General features: G+C 39.1%; 1 protein-coding gene across 6 annotated transcripts; it reads right to left on the bottom strand.

The window, feature by feature from the left end:
- Positions 1 to 493: 493 nt before the first annotated feature.
- On the bottom strand, positions 494 to 18412 carry LOC103695816 (uncharacterized protein PF11_0207). Of its 6 annotated transcripts, none has more exons than XR_003383206.2 (5): positions 17941 to 18412; positions 16864 to 17864; positions 16687 to 16781; positions 836 to 968; positions 494 to 748 (listed from the first exon to the last, which is right to left on the bottom strand). XR_003383206.2 is itself a non-coding variant. In XM_026800659.2 (4 exons), the coding sequence occupies exons 1-3, from the start codon at positions 18068 to 18070 to the stop codon at positions 16692 to 16694; spliced, it is 1221 nt and encodes a 406-aa protein (XP_026656460.2). In that variant the 5' UTR covers positions 18071 to 18412; the 3' UTR covers positions 494 to 968; positions 16687 to 16691. The 6 variants fall into 6 exon arrangements, 4 of the variants coding, with proteins under 4 accessions (XP_026656460.2, XP_026656461.2, XP_038981755.1 ...); XR_003383207.2 differs by having other exon boundaries at positions 836 to 938; XM_026800659.2 differs by having other exon boundaries at positions 494 to 968.
- Positions 18413 to 20266: the final 1854 nt, after the last annotated feature.

Below are 20266 nucleotides of genomic sequence, written 5' to 3'. Positions count from 1 at the left end.
GATCACTAGTATCAATTCTCAAACAACCTTATTAACTGAACCAATGGACACCCTCCAAAAATTTTCCTGAAAATCATGGAATTATAGAACTATAATCTCTAATAACACCCCCCAGCCCCCAAGGACAATATCTTCGCACGCCCTCTCCTCAATAACCATTCATTAAAAGAAATAAACAACATACCCTCCTCACCCATGTGGGAAACGCAACCAAAGCTTCAGTTAATGATTAAACTGTACACAGCTGAATACAGCAAAGAACAAGACCCATTTAAGCAGAAAGCATAAACAGATTGAACGAGTATCTTCTAAACACATAATGCTTCATCCAGTTTATGATCATTTTCATATCAACAAATTGTACCTCCTGTAATGATTTGCCAACCAATATGCATGATAATCTATCACCAATAATAAAGAGCATCATGTTTTTCCAAACTCTATGTACCATGACATATTGACAAGCACACATATATTTACACATGCAAACACATAGCAGCAAATGCAGAAATGCATATGTATGTGCTTATATATTTGAGAAGAACATAATGATTAGTTCCAAGAAGCTGAAATAATGCCTTTTTCAGTCTCTAGACATTTCAAGTGCATTCAACTTGGATGAGAGGGATGAGAGGAATCATAGAAAATTGGATGAGTAAAAAGGAGAATGTTTGTTTCTGGACTACACATTTTGGATCTCTCAAGCCACTATGCCACAGAGATTAGCAACCACAAAATTTTGCCATCGCTGCAAGGAAACCAAGATAATGACCAACAGTATCAGTTTGCTTATTTAGATCAAGGAAGCCTTAAAACACCACAACCATCAACATACCTTATTCAAAAATCTCAAACTTCAAAATTCCTTTGACTAATACCAATTAGTCTTATTATGCAAATCTTTATCAATTATCATACTACATCTTCATTTTCTGCTTCTGCACAGAAAAGGTGTTGCAACAATCAGCCTGCACGATAATCAATGATCTCTTTTACAATTAAATAAAATGTAAACAAGAAAAGTGTGAAGCAAGCAATAAAATAAAACCACCAGAAATATTACAGCAATAAAATGGTGCTCAAACATTTATAGTCACTGTAGCATAAGGCATGACTGCTGTTTACAGTTACTAAAGCATGAAAAACGCCATGTGAACAGTACCACTACAGTAACTAGACCTATTAAACTATAAATAAAATCTAAGATTTTTAATATCAGCTTGACACACAATAGCCTATTAAAACCTATAAACAACTAAATATAAAAGAAAGTTTTAACAAATCAACTAAAATTACATCTGATAAAAATCCCTGAGTACTGCAGCCACTCAATGCATCATGAAACGATCTGATATCCCTATCAATGTGTGTGCAAGATATAGAATAATAGCATCCATATTTGCAAGAAGAAGAAAAAGAAGTGAATATGTCAGCAAAGAAACTGAATCAAGGGAAAGTAGGAGGAAGATGGGAGGAAGAAGAGGAAGGACTGAGAAGAGAAGAGAAAGGTGGAGAGAACTAGTTGGCCACGAGAAGAAACAATCCTTTTTTCCATCCCCCAAGAAGTGAGAAAATAAATAGAACACGACACCTTCAAATCAAACCCTAAAATATCGCCCATTTTTCAATCCCATAAACTAATTCAAGACATGGATTATTATCTTCTAGTCTCAACCACAGACTTTAAAACATACTAAAACTAAAATTTAAACAGAAGTAAAAGAGAAAATACAACAAGCTAAAGGATTAAATAAATCAATGCTTCTTGTCCATGATGCACAGCTCTTCAATTCACCAGTTGGTTAAAGATTATTTTGCAGGAGGAACAAGTTGATGCAATCCAAGTTGAATATGGCATACTAAGTTCTCTTTGCATATATTATTTACAATTATCAACGGCCAAACAAAAGGGACGCCTTTCTAAATCTAAGTTGCATTTATGCATGCAAGCGCATGTTTCCAAGCAACCAATGGATCACAAAGATTTTTTTTGGTCTTAGCTACTTCAGGGATGATAATCATAAAAAGGAAAGGTTTAACTTTAGTGACAAGTATATGCTAAGTGCTGCTCATGTTAATGACACTTAAACAATTTTTTTTCTTTTAAGTTTTAAAAGATGGTCTTTAAAAAGTGCTCTTAAAAATGAACAATGAGTATTCTAATTTGATTTACTGTCAAGGGTGTACTATGTTCAACTGCATAAGCTCACAAGCTCAAAATTAGATCTGCCAGATTGGTGCACCAATGATGCGAAGCACCAAAGTTTTGTAAAGGTGGTCAAAAATGAAAAAGACCTGCTGTTTACAAGAGTAAGGATCACTTTACTGTCAGGGATTATTTTATGGAATTTTGTAAGCTGTCAAGCTCAACATTAAGAATGCAAGTTTTCAGCATCAAGGATGCAAAGCACCAAAGTTTTGCAAAGGTGGCCAAAGATGAAAGAGAACTTCCCCTCTGTTTACAAGAATAAGGTACATTGAAATTCCCTTCTTTAGGACCTCCTGCAACCATAATTTTCAGAAGTTATTTCACTATCTGTATCTCTCAAGCCCACCAGTGGACTATATTCTCATGCTGGTGATATTTAGACCCTTTTTCTATTTAATGAAATAAATAAAGAATATAGATATGTACATATCATATGCATGGTTGATGTCTGTGCATATAAGTGTACATATATACATGTCTACTCCATACAAGAGTATATCATATAGCCTTTTGAAATTAAGAAGTTTAAAGCTGTATGAGCTAAAATTTCCTAAATTCAACATCAATTATATACACATCACAAAATTTGAGCAAGCAAGTGACAAGAAGGCATCGCAAATTCAGAAAAAGGAAAAGTTGCACCAATGAGTTAAACAAGATTTTAACAAAGCTTCATGGTATACCAACAAGACCCAAAATATAAAAGAAAATTGTGTTGATAGACTAGTAGTTACATGAAATGATAAATGCATATTTGCTTCCTAAAATCAGAGGTTATCCTTAACAAATTTTATAATAGCATGCATTGTGGTAGCCAAATTACTTCAAAATAATATGCAATTTCAACATCCCAATCAACAAGCTAAGACATCTAAAACTACTTTTTTGATTTATGAAAAAAAAAGACTTTTTTAAAAGACTTACATTTGCACCTCCATTCAGGTCAATAATTCAGAACAAATTATCCCCAGGGAACATAAAAGGTCACTATTCAGCTACCCACCTTTCCTCATATTGTCATACTCATCCCACATGCTCTAGTTGATCAGTGTCCCTAGAAAGTGTATTGTACATTCTCTTTTTTTTTTGCTGAAATATGGTACATTCTTCACTGACCTATCCATTTGTCTACATTAATCATCTTCAGAAAGTTGCTTGAATTACATATGAAACTCAGACGAAAAGATCAAAATAATCTTAATGACAATAACAAAAGCTCCAAACTTGCATGAAGCTAACCAAAGAATTATAGTATCAGGTACCATAACTATGTTGGTCAGAAGTGAACACCATATGCTTAAAATAACTTACCATACCAACAATCTGCAAACATCAGCATAGACACATCTTCTACTATATGTAACATCAAAGCTTCAGAATCCAGCCACATGTGAGTGGACTTTGAAGCCTTTCACACAATATCTATTCACGGGCCCATGAAACATTATAACACTAACAAATCTCTCTTCTTTCCAATGTATTACTTAATTACCTTAATAGAACCCTAGCATGCTCAGGGTTGTTAAATGATGACTTGGACACACACATCGGAATGTGTAGGCTTCTCTTGGAGGTAGTACTACAACTTAATATCTTCTCTAATCTGAACTTAAATAGAAAACAAATGGAAAGCTGACCGTCTTCGCCTTTCTCATGTGCATTGCACATGCCAAACCTAGTTCATCATAATACCAAAAGATACACAGCTGGTGTGCTGCATTAGAGAACCTATATTTTGCAACAACACTAGTTTCTTCTAGTGGGAGGTAGACATATTTTAAACACTGAAGCACAATTTTTGACACACATAAACAACTACAACATGTCAAAGAATAATGTTTTAATTGACTAGCACAACCTGAAATAATGTGTAACATTATCTAAATAAATCTAATGCACATGTCAATCAAAACTAGTATTATATTAGACTCCACAAACAGAAACAAGAGATTGAGGAAAAATAAGAAATATCCCCACAAGTAGTGAAATTTGGGTAAGTCCATGCAGATAATTCACTATGATCAAACGCCAAATTATGTTGATTTATATGCTAGTGTACGGCAACAAGAAACTATGAAACAGGCCAACACAAGTCTATAGATACTTCTATGGGATAGTTCTCATGTTGACAATTGTATCATGCAGTACAAACTATATGGCAAAGTATGATAGCAACTGGCATTAGATCCTTACAATAACCAAAAGCAACCAGATGTTGACCCTCATCAAACTTATTCCAATACAAGGAAAAAATGACTAGACCAAATTCAGGTAGCAATTCTACTAAATAAACTCCTAATTATATAGAATCGTGCTTTCACCAAAGACAGCATTGTTTATCAATAACACCTAAGGTCTGTTCTTTCACTTGAAAAAAATTGATGGAAGTAAAGCAACTAGAAGTCCTATCTCACCCAGGTAACATCTATAGAAAATAAAAACCTTCGGCACTCAATGAGTGCATAAACCTATGGTCCTGTTTCTAAGTGATCTATTTCAAAAGGTAAAACCATGACTCCCCCTTCTACTTAAGAAATAAAACAAGTGTTTCCCTTCTCCTGATCAAATCAAACAGAACTGGAAAGGTTGAAGGGCCAATTATCCACCTCTAGCTTGAAGATTGAACTGATTAGATGCTCTGCAAAACTATTAGCTAAATGCTTTTCACTGTCCAACCCCATCTCAAAAGGATATAGACAGAATCCTAAACAAGATCACCAACAAAGATTTCCTGTGCATTATCAGTCAGGCAAAGCTCTATAAGGAAAACGTGGACCAGAAAAAGGAAAATTAATGGAATGAAGCTGCTGAACTGAGTGAACAATGTAACTCACATATAGCACTAGACATCTTGGACGAGGGACAAGTTAAAGACTAATTAAATTCCAACAAATAAAAAAATGAACTTATGATATGGGTTTTCAATAGACCATGTTTTGTTTCTATTTAACTTAATATTATTTGTACACTAATAGAATGTTATATCATAATTTTAATGGAATTCATCATAGGAATAGCGGAGGGAGATGACAGCCTCACCTAAGAATGTTCAAATTAGACAGCACTTGAGTACACAGGTTTGCGTGTTAACAGGAAACCTACCAAATTCAATTCAAGTGATGAGAAAGAAAAATCTGAGAATCATTTGACAAAATTCAGCACCACCAATGACAGTCCTAAGGCTGGATAAAAAAGGTGGATGGTTGATACTAGGTTGACAGCTGATGATAAGAAGCATATCATTATGAAATTGATCCAGCCAATCATAAGAAGCATATCATTATGCAACTGATCCAAACCCTAACAAAAACACTTGGCAGATGAGGTGGTGGGGACACAGACCACCGTTTCCAGCATGTATATAGGCGTCGCCGGCGTGCATAGCACTTCGGCCACCCTAGTTTTATTTTCTTGTGTATTTTCATTTATTTATTATGCATTTTCGTCTTTTCTTAGTTGCTGGCTTGTATGACTGTATTTAGCTAGTGTAGTGACCCATGATGTTGTTGGATCATGGGTAGTTACATGATCATTTGTGGGGATCATGGGTAGTTGCATAGGGGGCTATATATGGCACCCCCATATCTCCTGTTTTAGGTAGAGTATTTTAATGGAAAAAAAACTTGCTTTGTTATCTGGTGGACTCCAGAACTCCTCTCTCCTCCTTTTCCTTCTTATTTTCTTCCCTAAATCACCTGTTCCGCATCAGTTTGGTATCAGAGCAGCCAGGGTTTTGCCTCTGTGCCAACGCCCTGATCCTGTCAGTCTATTTCCCTCCTGACTCCCTCTCAGTACACCAGTAGCCGTCCTAATCACCAAAGACCTGGTGTATGGATAGGCTGCCCCTGCTTCGTATGCCGCACGAGTTCTTCACGGAAGACTTTGCACCACGGACGTCGGAGCATGATGAGTGTCGACGACCAGCGCACAGTGTGAAGAAGAGGGAGAGTCTTACGTTTCTGTTCACCTCCCTCTCGATCAGCTATCACCAGAAGGAGCAAGGAGAGGTTTCTTCTCCTCTGATCTCTCCAACCAGTCTGGGGGCTTGTAACCAATTGTCGTCCATTGCAGCAGGCCACAGGGTCCGCTCGGCAACCGTAGCCGCAGAGCCCGGTACCACCTCCCGAAACTGTCGGGAGGTTGAAGAAACACCAGTTAACGGGTAAGTCCCTCACCCGTTACCAGTTCATTAGCCCGGACCCGCCCCAGAAAAAAAAAAAGAAAAAAAAAGAAAAGGAGTGGCACGTGAGTTGCATGTGCCCCAACCCACGTGAGGCCCACGTGCTCCATCGCACGTGAGTCGCACAAGTTAGTCACAAAAAAAAAAAGAATACCTCTTCTTCTTCACGACCGGCCGCCCGCAGAGCCGCCGCCGGCAGGTCGCTGCGTACCCCTTTGCTGCCGCCGAGCCGCCTCTCCTTTCCACCGCCAGACCATTCTCGTTCGCCGACGCCGCTCACCTCCGCGACCGCACACACCGTTGCCTCGATCACACCGCCACCACCCCCCTTCATCTTCTCCGTTGCCTCCACCCTCCACCAACCCTCGAGTTCACCCCATTTCTTCTCCCTCTCAGTTCACTGAGACCCTTCTCCTTCCAATACCTCATCCCTCAAACCCTAATCTTCTTTTTTCTTCTCCCTCCCATCTCACTGAGACCTCTCTTTCCCCCGCGCCACCACCTCCACCTCCGTTGCCGACTCCATCGTCCGCCCTCGCCGCTTCCTTCGCTCCCCAAAACGAAGATCGCCACCCTCTGACATCGCTCCTCTCTGCCCCCCCCCCCCCCCCGGTGTCTCCCTCAGTTCTCTCCCAACCACACAGAGGGATCCGAAGCCATCCATAAGCTTCAGGTCCCATCCAGTTCTTTTGACTTCGAGCAAGCGGGCCGACCCCAGTGTTCGGCCCGTTGTCACGCGAGCTCCATTGGCCCGTTGTCACATGGGCCCGGTTTTCAGGCTCCTACAATTGGATCCAGTCTCTGCAGCGTGTTGGGCTTCCACAACGATACTCGCAGCCGGCCGTCTTACAGCAGCATCTTCTACAAATCGTCGGCTCCAGTTCTGCATCCTGCACTCGGACATCCAAACTTTTCTACTGACTCAGATCTGTAAGAAAAGGTTGTATCTTTCCTTTGAATATTATTTCAGCCTTTTCCCTATAAACTAGTTTATCTTTAGATTGTTATTGCTTTCACTTCATGATGTTGGTTTGAGATAGGACCTTAACTTTATAAGAGCTTGTGCCCCTTGAAAACACATATTGAGCCTTACAAATTATTTTCAAATCCTCAAAAGGCAACTAGAAAATTTTACTTGAATCTGGTGAAGCCCTAATCAATTTGAAGGACCCACTTTCATTAGATTAACCTGCGAAGATTTTGCATGACCCAGACCAAGGCTAGCAGTATCTAAGGTCCTGATATTTTGTTATCACCTGTGCTAATTCGAAAGTAACCGAGACTATGTCAATAGTCTTTTATTCAAGATTGTTAATTTTAATCTGAATGTTATTTTATATCTAGAATTTTCGTATTCTAGAGTATGACAACTCGCAGCGGTACATCCTACTCACATGAAATGTCTACCAACCCAAACCAACAGGTGTTAGATGCCATAGCAGCATTAGAAACTAGATTAGGGGCAAGAATCACTGACCTTGAAACTAGGCTGAACACTCGCTTGACTATGGCTGAAAATTCAATCACCAACCTCCAAGTTACTCGCAACGATGGAGAGTCTGAACTTGGTGAGTTTGAACCACCCCGCCCCAGACGCCTTGGGCAACAACACCAAAGGGACTATCTAAGAGCGCATGAGACACCAGATGAGCATGTAATGCGCAGTATTAAGATCGATACACCAAGTTATGATGGTCGTCTCGACCCAAAAGTCTTCATTGACTGGCTCGCTGATGTGGACCATTACTTTGAATGGTATAATCTATCTGAAGAACGCAGAGTTCGTTTTGCAAAAATGAAGCTCACTGGTCCCGCAAAGTTGCATTGGAATACAATAGAAAATATGCTTGCTAGAGCTAGGCAACCCCCTGTGATACAATGGGATGAAATGAAGGAGAAGTTAAAAGAAAAATATCTCCCTACATCCTATAAGAGTCGCCTGTTAGATCAGTGGCAACGACTGATTCAAGGAAACAAATCTGTGTTTGAATACATCGCTCGCTTTAATGAGTTCTTCATGCGATGCGATGCACGCGAGAGTGTGGAATTGACCCTTTCTAGGTTTAGGTCCGGATTGCGAGATGATTTACAAAAAGAGCTTATTCTACGCGAGGTCAATTCATTAGAACATGCCTATCAACTTGTCCAAGACATCGAGCGTTATACTAATAAGATAACCTTTAGGCGATTTGATCTTAAGGAGGCCAATCATAAGTTTACCCACGGTAGTCAAACTAACACTTGGGGTAAGCCTAATATTAGAAATCAAGCGACAGAGTCCCCAAAATTTAATGATCAAAAGAATAAGAAAATTTTAAGTGAACCACCCAAAATTTCTCGAGATCAGTGTTACAGATGTTTTGGTTTTGGGCATAGAGCTAGTCAATGTCCTACTAAGAAAACACAGGTCATCGAAGAAGATAGAAATGATGAAGAGGATGAGTTGGTCTATGAACCAGAGATAGACCCTGAAGAGTCAGATGAAGGTAAGGAACCCGGCTCACTTGAGGGTTCCACTCCTTTAGGCGTAGTTAGGTGTGTCCTTACACAACCTAAGCAAGAAGATGATGACTGGAGGCGTCGATCCATATTTCACACCTATATCAAATGTAGGGAACATAGCTGTAAGGTTATTATCGACAGTGGGAGTTGTGTCAATATTGTATCCACAAGAACTGTCAAGAAGCTATGGTTAAAAACAGTACCTCACCCTAACCCTTATAATGTGTCTTGGGTGGATAAAACCGCTATACCAGTCACTGAGCGTTGTTTAGTCCAAATCAACTTTTCTAAATATAATGATAAGTTCTGGTGTGATGTTATTCCCATGGACGTTGGACACATCATCCTTGGTAGACCGTGGCTTTATGATTTGGATGTGACCATTTATGGCAAATCCAATTTCTGTTCTTTTGTTCACCAAGGAAGAAACTTTGACTAAACCCTTTGCCTCCTAGACCTTCTATTGCTGGAAAGAAGGATGTGAAGGTTGAAAAGCACCTTCAAATCATTAGTCCTAAGGAATTTGAGAAAGCAGCAGCCCAAGAATCCATAGTCATTGTGTTAGTGTCCAAAGAAGTTGTCCTTGATTTTCAAATAGATTTTCCGAAGGAAGTTCATCATGTTCTGGAAGAATTTAAGGATCTCTTTCCTGAGGACCTTCTTGATGAGCTTCCCCCTATGCGTGACATTCACCACGCTATAGATTTGGTTCCAGGGGCGATTCTCCCGAACTTGCCTCATTATAGACTTAATCCGATTGAACACGCTGAATTAAAACGGCAAGTTGATGAACTACTCCAAAAAGGGTTCATCCGAGAGAGTCTTAGCCCGTGTGCGGTGCCTGCGCTTCTAACGCCCAAAAAAGACGGCACTTGGAGAATGTGTGTGGATAGCAGGGCAATTAATAAGATAACGGTTAAATATCGATTTTCAATACCACGATTGGATGACATGCTTGATATGATGGCAGGTGCCACTATCTTTTCCAAAATTGACCTTAAGAGTGGTTACCACCAAATCCGTATCCGCCCAGGTGATGAATGGAAAACATCTTTCAAAACCAAGGATGGGTTATACGAGTGGCTAGTCATGCCCTTTGGGTTAACAAATGCACCTAGTACATTTATGCGAATTATGACCCAAGTGCTAAGACCTTTCATGGGTAAATTTCTTGTAGTCTACTTTGACGATATCTTAATTTATAGCAAAAACAAGGAACAACACCTAGAGCACCTACGTTTGGTTTGCAATTCACTAAGAAAAGAAAGCCTGTATGCGAATCTTAAGAAGTGTTCATTTATGACTGATCGTGTAATCTTCTTAGGATTCGTTATTTCTTCTGAGGTGTTTCAGCAGACCCACAGAAGGTCCAAGCTATTCTTGAATGGCCCGAACCCACTACATTATTTGAGGTACGAAGCTTCCACGGCCTAGCCACCTTTTATAGGAGGTTCATCAAGAATTTTAGTACGATCACTGCACCGATTACAGATTGTATCCGGAAAGGTGAATTTCATTGGACCGTTGCGGCCTCAAGGGCATTCCAAGAGATCAAGACTAGAATGACTGGAGCCCCGGTAATGCGCCTCCCAGACTTTACTAAAGTTTTTGAAGTCTCTTGTGATGCATCTGGTATAGGTATAGGTGGTGTCTTAAGCCAAGAAAAAAATCCTATCGCATACTTCAGTGAGAAGCTGAATGATGCCAAACGAAAATATTCCACCTATGACAAAGAATTTTATGCAGTTGTGCAAGCGCTGCGTCACTAGCATCACTATTTGCTACCTCAGGAGTTCGTATTATATTCCGACCATGAAGCTTTGAGGTACTTAAATTCTCAAAAACGGTTGAGTTCACGACACGGAAAGTGGGCTGAATTTCTTCAAGAATATACCTTCGTGTTGTGTCACAAAGCAGGTATTGACAACAAAGCAGCTGATGCCTTAAGCCGACGTGTAGCATTACTTTTTTCAATAAGTATAAATGTTACTGGATTTGAACGTATGATTGACGATTATGCAACTTGTCCAGACTTCGCTGAGATCTATGCGAGCGTGTTAGAATGTTGCACCAGGGACAATAGTGATTACCTTGTGGTTGATGCCTTCCTGTTCCGAGGAAACAAGCTGTGTATCCCTCAAACATCCCTTAGAGATTTTCTTGTTTGGGAACTTCATGCGGGAGGAATAGCTGGCCATTTTGGTAGAAATAAGACCATTGATATGGTCGAACAAAGATTTTATTGGCCTAGTTTAAAACAGGATGTTGCAAAAATTGTTAGTCAGTGTCGTACTTGTCATCTATCCAAACAGCGCAAACAAAACACTGGCTTATATACCCCCCTTCCTGTCCCAGATCGTCCTTGGCAGGATATTAGTATGGATTTCGTGCTAGGATTGCCAAAGACTAGAAGTAAGCATGATTCCATTCTCGTGGTAGTGGATCGGTTCTCTAAGATGGCACATTTTCTACCCACTTCTAAGACTTCTAATGCCTCCAAAGTTGCGAGGATCATCTTCGATGAGGTCGTTAGGCTCCACGGGCTTCCAAAATCGATAGTGACTGATGGAGATGTCAAATTTGTTAGTTATTTTTGGAAGACCCTCTGGAACTTTATGGGTACTAAGCTTAAATATTCCACAGCCTATCACCCTCAGACAGATGGGCAAACTGAGGTGGTCAACCGCAGCCTAGGAAACCTTCTACGATGTTTAGTGGGTGACCACCCAGGTAATTGAGATCTTCTCCTATCCACAGCTGAATTCGCCTACAAATAGCTCTGTAAACAGGACCTCTGGCTTGAGTACTTTTGAAATTGTCTTAGGCTATGTACCACGAAAACCTGTTGATCTTATCCCAGTAGCACCTAACAATAGAATCTCTGAGACCGCTGAATCCTTTGCGCAACACATGCAAAATTTACATAAAGAGATTAATAAGAAAATTGAAATCAATAATGCGAGATATAAAATGGCTGTTGATTTACGTCGACGTTATCAAGAATTTCGAGTGGGTGATGATGTAATGATCAGAATCAGACCTGAACGGTTTCCACCAGGAGCCGTTAGAAAATTGCACGCCTGAAGTATGGATCCGTACAAAATTCTGAAACGGATTGGATCTAATGCATATGTGGTGGATATTCCACGTGATTTTGGGATTAATCCAGTTTTTAATGTAGAAGACTTAGTTGCCTACTGAGGTCCGACAACTATTCCTGCAGACCCACTCAATGAACTTGACACTGACCTCACATCCAATTTTGAGAACATATCTCCTGCTCCTGCCTTGCCTCCTGTACCTTTTTCTCCGCAGATCACAGACAGTGGAACAGATTTTGGACGATCAGATTGTTAATACGCAGAACGGTGGTTATCAGCGATACCTGGTCAGATGGCATGGTCGACCTCCGTCAGATGATACCTGGATTAGCAGAGATGAGCTTCAGCAACTTGCTTCAGACCTGTTAGAGCATTACCAGACATTCGTTTCGCTAGAGGCGAACTCTTCTCCGCTGAGGGAAGTTGGTGGGGACAGACCACCGTTTCCAGCATGTATATAGGCGTCGCCGGCGTGCATAGCACTTCAGCCACCCTAGTTTTATTTTCTTGTGTATTTTCGTTTATCTATTATGTATTTTCGTCTTTTATTAGTTGCTGGCTTGTATGACTGTATTTAGCTAGTGTAGTGACCCATGATGTTGTTGGATCATGGGTAGTTACATGATCATTTGTGGGGATCATGGGTAGTTGCATAGGGGGCTATATATGGCACCCCCATATCTCCTATTTTAGGTAGAGTATTTTAATGGAAAAAAAAACTTGCTTTGTTATCTGGTGGACTCCAGAACTCCTCTCTCCTCCTTTCCCTTCTTATTTCTTCCCTAAATCACCTGTTCCGCATCATGAGGATTCCAATAGCAGAACAAGGACAGTTGGAACAAGGCATGGCATTTTTTTTAAAGGAAAAAAATCAGCATTAGTGAAGAATTAAGTGATAATAGTGCAGGTTGTGGAGGGTGAATCAGAAACAGTGAAGTGATACTGATACACATATTTGCCAAAGATAATCATAGACAGCATATCCACTTCCAGGAGCTGAAGGGTGTGCCTTTGAAGGCTTGAGCAATCAGCTGGAGTATCAAAAGAGAGATTGACTTGCAGGTTCATGCCCAATAGATTGAAAAGGAGCAAAATGAACTTGTCAAATCAAGAAAATACCATAATATGTGGAAGAATATATCCAAATTACCAATCCCAGAGTCTCTTACAAATGGAGAGAGAAATAGATCAGCAGAATTGATTGCAAAGAACATTCATACGGATAAATTAGTGGTGAGACTGGATATCCAACCAAACCCACTACTTTTGCAGATGTCTTGAATTGCATTTTTGAGGATAGATCTAGTAAGTGTACAGTGGGACTGTGCTAAGGCCCACACAGATTCATCTGCAGATACTAGCATCTGCAACTACTAGTTAAAAGAGCAATTACCTAAACATTAAGAACGAAAGCCATCTTTTGCCGTAGAAGGAACATAAGAGACAGTAATGGCACCTATTTTATTTATTCAGCTTCTTTGTTAAATGGTTATGAGTGGCTATGCAAACTAAATTTCAACGTATAAAAAAATATGAAAAGATAAATAAAGATACTAATATTAGATCACATGTAATAAATATGAGTGGTTATGAGTGGCTATGCAAACTAAATTTCAACGTATATAAATATGAAAAGATAAATAAAGATACTAATATTAGATCACATGTAATACTGTCTTATTAAAAAAATTATTTTTGCTATTTACTAAATCTTACAAAAAGAAGACCTAACAATGACCAAACACATTTGCATGCTAGCCATTTCATCCACAAAACCATCGCATATGATGGATTTAAGAATCTCAAAAAAAGAAAATGAAATTTTGAAGAGAGCCAGTTAACCCAACCATTTAGTCTACAATGCTAATGATTGGGCTGGTTACATGACAAATAAACTTTTAATAAACAGTCATTAATTCATGATGTAGGCATTTAATCACATGAAAAGGAAGAAATTGTTTCTCAAGCATTCATGAAGCAATATTAAAGCAAAAACTGAAGAAAGAGTGACACAGTAAAGTTGAAACCACTACTTAAAGAGAACAGTTAAGATCAAGTTTTACAACTCAAACTGCCCTAAACATTCTAGCCAACCCCATCTTCCATATCTGAATGAAACATATAGAGTTGATTGCCGATAAGCACAAAACAAATCATTTTCCTATAAATCTGAATGAACCTATCCCTACTATTTCGAATTTATGTATTCCTCTCTCAATACCAGTTTAGCATCCATCACTGTCAACTTCTATAAATCATTTTCCCACACTGCAACCATTTCTATCTTTCACCTTACCCTTCCCTTCCCTTGACCCTTCAAGACAAATTTGAGTCGCTTCCACTCCAAAAGCCTTGTATGATCTTTGTTGCACATGGCCAAACCACCTAGTTTGGTTTTCTATCCTCAAATAATGTACTTATGCACGTAACAAAATGTTTGTAATTCTGTGATTTTCCCTGTTTACCCAATTATCCATAATTGACCCCAATAATTTCATGTTTGCCATGTTCTCTGCATACCAAATATGCTTAGGGCCTCTTCATACCCCAGATTTTAATCAATACAAAATTGTTGGACTTGTTACCTTCTTACTAAACTTTCCATCATGTCTAAAAGACCCAAAAGTACCATTTTTCCTTATCCATCTAATTGTAATTAGACATCTCAACTTTCTCCATTATTCCAACAGAATTAGTTTAACAAAAATGATTGTATAGAATATTTCTTGGCTTTCACAAATACAGAAGCCTCTGAACTCCTAGTTTATCTCTATTAAATCTTTACCTGTACCATGTTCTAGCTATGCCAATCCCTTAACCTCCATATCTTTAACCTTATTTTCAATCCAATTGTCTTCTTACCAATTACATATTTACATATAACACTAGGGCACCTTTTCTTAAATGCCAACAGTAAGTTTATCTAACATGTGTTTATAAAGCTTATTCACTATAAGAGTTTACATTTGAGTTTTAGATAGTCATACAACTCGAGCTGACTTGTCTCTTGATAATTATATGTAACTCCTAGCGTTAATCCTATACATACTCCTGAATATAAGACCTTTTCTTCAACTGTGAATTTACTCACTGATACCTACTGAATTACCTCTTATGATATTCTCAAAATGTTTTTTTTATCAGGAATAATTGAAACATTTACTGATTATTTATCCTCTTCAAACCATTATTTCAGTTGTCTGAACCAGAAATTTCCTATATGGTGGATCTTTCAAGTTTAATGCCACATTTGCTATTGTTGATCTTTTTAATTTCTGTTTTATCGCCCTCTCAAAGAAATTCTTGCTGTGGCTCATAAGTTTCATTCACAAATGGCTGGTGCAATATTGTATCACGCTTTTATCCTTTTGAAAGGGAACATAATAATTTTTCAACCAGTTGGCCTTTACCTTATTATATATATGTTACTGCATAAGCTAGTTAAAGAAAGGTTTGCAATCCTCAACTGGAAATTCATTCATCGCTTGTTTAGCATTTTCCAAACTTTCAAGACCTCACTGAATATGCTATCTACATGAAATAAACAAATTTCTCCAATGAACCCCCATTGTAATTACATCTGGCCGCATGGTGTCAACTAAGCACCTTATTTCTAAAGATGCTTACAGTTGTCTTAATTTGGTGCATATGATTTTAAAATTATCTTCACTCTTAATGCAGCTATGCAGTCTGCATGTCGAATTTTCCACCTTACATTATATTAGTCAAGCTTTTGAATTGTTGAAAGAGGCGTGGCTTATATTTAGATTTTTCTTCTTTCTTTTTTCAAAGAAGAAAGATGGGCAAAGACCATTAATTTCATTTCAAAAAGGATGAAATGAAGACAAACAAGTCGATCTACATCACACCTCAAAACCAACAAGCAGCCCTCAATAAATACACAAAACATATTTCCTTAAATGGTTTTGATATCTTTTGTTTTCACATATAGAATGGAAGAAGACCACAAAAAGCTGAAAAACTTAAATCCTCAAAGGATGTCCCCATCAATCTAGCTGATACATTGAAGATTATTTTATTCCTTGCAATACAAATTCTGTGCCAAATAGCCATAGTAAGCATATGACAACCTTCCCTGAATTTTCTCTTAAACCTTTTCCTGTTTCCAAGATCCAAAGCTAAAAGCAAAAAGCCCTTCTCTTCACACTTCTACTGCACACATTTATGATCAACGCCAATGTTCATATATTCACCTTATCTCAAGTCACAATGCAAAATTATACATCTGCTTTAATATAAGCACACAAATTAAAACAATGGGTGTTCATGATACCAGACTATATTCAACAATTCACAAATGCACATCCTTTACTTATTCTCCGGGCAAGACCATCTATATTTCTATGTATCCCCTCCTAATGTGATTTCATGACTTTCCTTCGAAAGTTACGAGTGATGACTGCTCAATGATCAGAAAAATTACCTCCTTCACTACCACCAAGTAAATGACCATCTTGTTTCTTGTACATCTGAAATATAGACTCTGCTCATTATACTATCTACCAGTTCAAGAAAAGAAGCAAACCAAGGCTTCTTTACCCTGTGCGTTAGTTTACAGAGCAAGAATAACGATCAGTCTAGCCAAAAACAAAGTACTGGCATGTACTAGATAGCTTGAACTAGGAGTTATGATGTGAATAAAGATTTTTCAATAAGAGGAACTAAAAGCTCACCTGGCCTATCTTTCAGAACCCACGAGAACATCAAGAAGTCCACAGCAATTCCACCACCTTGCACGATGCATTACCGTTGGGGCATGTGGTGCAACCTACAGCCATCCAATTAATCCCCCATCAGCAATATTAACCTAAGGAGTGAAATAAAAGATTAGTACAACCCCATTTCAATACCTCGGCAGATGGCACAGTTTCCGCTCTTCTGCTACCTTGGCTGGCTTCCCCGCTCACACAAAACTGTGTTCCAGTTACATCCTCATCCAGCAGAGGCACTACCTTCACTTCACGTTCATGGGATGGCTGTTCTTTAACCTTATGCTCATCTGGCAGAGCGGCCACTTTTCTTTCTTTAACCTCATCCTTATCCGGCAGAGGCCCTACATTCGCATCAGCATCATGTTCATGGGATGGCTGTTCTTTAACCTCATTCTCATCTGGCTGAGGCACTATCTTCACTTCGCATTCATAGGATGGCCGATTTTTTTGATCATCCTCATCTGGAAGAGGCACTACCTTAACTTCGCGTTCATAAGATGCCTCTTCTTTGACCTCGTCCTCACTTGGCAGAGGCACAACCTTAACTTCCCGTTCATATGATGATAGCTGTTCTTTGATCTCATCCTTAGCCGGCAGAGGCGCTGCCTTCAATTCACATTGAAGGGATATCGCAACTGGAGCCTCTTTCAGAATCTCAGCCAGGGCTTCCTTTTCTTGTTCCGCCTCTTCCCTTGTAAGCACACTCTGCTCGACAGCAATAACCGATTCCTCTGCCGGTTTCTCCATTTCGGTCCCTTCTGCACTCTCAGCTTCGCGAGGCTCTCCCTTCTCAGACCGCCGAACAATCTCGACGCTTACATCATATGGTGGCGCGGCAGCAACCTCATCTTCTGCAGGAGCCACCGTTTCAACTTCCAGCTCGGTCGCATCATCGTTAGCAAGCTCATCTGGCCTGTAAGGCAGCTCGTCGGCCTCTCCGTTACCATTTCCGGAGCTCTCCACCGATGAATGAACAGCAACGCGTTGAGATCCAGGAGTTTCCTCCCCTGCCTCCTCGGCTAGCGGATGGTTCGCCTGAGACAACGGGGTCGCAAATGGCGTCCCCGACGGTGTCTCGAACTCCCCGCTCTCGCTCCGCCTCCCGTCGTCGTGGGGCATCCAATCCACAAGTCCACTGCCTGGTCCACAAATGAAACATCATATTCAAGAAACACAAACACATGAAAGCCAGGGAAGGAAGAGGGGGACACAAACCTTGAGGTTGAGGTTGAGGGGGAGGGGAAGGAAGAGGGATGCTGCCCCTCTCCTCCTCTTTCTCCTTCCCCTTCTCCTGCTTCTCCTTCTTGCGCTTGGCCGCTTTCCTCTTCTTCGCACCGGACGGCATGACGACGACTGCTTTCTTTTCTTTTCTTTTTCCTTTTCCCCAACACCACAATCTCAATCTATATAGATGTAAATGGGATGGGACGAGGGAAAACAAAATTCGAGCGAAAAGCGGGCCCTATTTGAGGTTCTTTAGGGTTTGGGATTGAGATGAGAAGAGAAAGATGGAGAAAGCAAAGGGTATGATGATCGATCTTGGAAAGGAAAAGGTGGGGGAAGGGGAAGTTTTTGAGTCGCGGGGAGGCGGGGGGCTGCGGGGTGATTCGCTTGCGGGATCATAAATTTATCTCATCCTACCTCGCATTGAGGGGCCGGCAACGAGTTACGAAACAGGAAAAACGGAGGTGCAGATTAACGAGGAAGCTTCCGTCGTATAAAACAAAGAATAAATGTCGTATGACATGTGTCGGGCCGCTTACTGTAGCCGCGGCGCAAGGGCTTCGGAGCAGGCCTTTCGTTGCCCACGACATGGGCCTGGGCCTTTCATCTCATTTGCATAGTTCGGGCTTAAATCATGAAATAAAAAACTATTTATTTTTAAATTATCTATTTTGAAAAAATTGGAAATGAATGATTTCAAATCCCGTGTTTGAGTTAGTAGGGAAGGATTGAATCGATCAAAGAAACACTTGTCATGGTTGCTTTTTCATTGACATGTTCATTTTTACATGAATATCTTATAGAATTGATTTAAAGTATAATAACTAATATAATTATATGTAATAGTATTTGTTAAAATACTATACTATAATATTATATTGGAACTATCATGATATGTCATCAATATCATGTCAATGGTATTTATACATTATAATATGCTATACACTATTATGTAGAGGTACTATAATATAATACAATTATATTTTAAATTAGAATATTTAATATTGTCATATCTATTTAAGTTATATAGTTATATTGTGTAATTTTAGCAATGATTTGGTATCCAATATCAAGTATTTATACTATGTTATGGATATCTTCTCCTAGGACGATGATTTCCCTTCTGTGTTGTCTAGTTGGTCTCGAACATGATTGTTCATCTTCAAAAAAACTGACGAGTATAGGAATCCTAATTTGTACCCCTTTAAGGTTCTATTTTGCTGGAATACTTGCTTTTACAAATAAAGTTCATTATAAACTTGTTACCCCACCCTTGGGATCCATCTATAACCTATGGCTAGTCTCGACCTAAGTACTTGACCGATAATGCATGCTACTATAAATATGCGATTGGAGAAAGATGGGCCATTAACAAATGCAACAAAACAAAAAAGCACAAAAGTATAGGTACATAGTATTAAGCAACCAAGATGTGTCCCCTCATCTCTTTACAATTGTTGGGATCTATTTTTATGCTTACACATCTGTAATTATAAGTTTTTTTCCACAACTTTACTAAGCAATCTAGTCAAGTACATGTACTCTCATCCCTCTATAATCATTAGAATCCATTTTTTTCATATTTATGCACTCTACAACGATAATGATATTAAATTTGACTTTAACTCTTCTCATTATTTACATCGCTCTGATAGTTCAGGCAATATATTGACTCCATAATTTCTTATCAGTACTCTAGTTAGAAGTGTTTGGTTATAATTGCTCCCATAGTGAAAAATAAGTTATATTCTGTGGATGAGTCTCTGCCCAAACTAACAGCACCGAACCCTGCGATTAAGGAGTGGAAATTATGTAACCATATGGTTTGATTCCGATTACTCAATGAGCTCAATAGATATTTTTTGACAATGTTGCTTATGTTGATACCACTCAAAAGTTGTGGACAAATCTTAAAGATTATTTTTCCAAGGGGAATGGTTGTACAATTCATCAGCTGAGAAGGAAGCCCATCACAACAACAAAGATAGTCTACTATGGTTTCCTACTTCACTTCTATGAGGAAAATTCTTAATGGTGAACGAAGCTTTTAGCCAACTTCGCATCCAAATCTTAGTCATGGAAACTCTCCCAAATATTATGGGATTCTTTTTCCATATCTTTATTAGACAACCTAGCCGGGCATATGCACTCACATCTTTCCATGATTATTAGGATCCAATTCTATGTTTGCGTACTATATAATTAAGGAGAATCTTTGCAATCTATTTCTGTAATTGTATTCTTCATAATCATGGTTAATCATTAGAATCCATTTAATGTCTTATACAATCATGAATTTTTTTAATGTTGTCTTCTA

This window comes from Phoenix dactylifera, chromosome 4 (genome assembly GCF_009389715.1).
Source record: "Phoenix dactylifera cultivar Barhee BC4 chromosome 4, palm_55x_up_171113_PBpolish2nd_filt_p, whole genome shotgun sequence".
Taxonomy (NCBI): Eukaryota; Viridiplantae; Streptophyta; class Magnoliopsida; order Arecales; family Arecaceae; genus Phoenix; species Phoenix dactylifera.
The sequence above is the reverse complement of the archived record's forward strand: the minus strand, read 5'-3'. Positions and strand labels throughout refer to the sequence as shown.

Excerpts from the sequence above, each read along its gene's own strand:
- LOC103695816 (XM_026800659.2), bottom strand. The coding sequence starts at position 18,070 with ATGCCGTCCGGTGCGAAGAAGAGGAAAGCGGCCAAGCGCAAGAAGGAG. Across the intron at positions 17,865-17,940 it reads CCCTCAACCTCAACCTCAAG|GCAGTGGACTTGTGGATTGG; the intron begins GTTTGTGTCCCC and ends TTTGTGGACCAG. Across the intron at positions 16,782-16,863 it reads AAACTGTGCCATCTGCCGAG|GTTGCACCACATGCCCCAAC; the intron begins GTATTGAAATGG and ends GGATGGCTGTAG.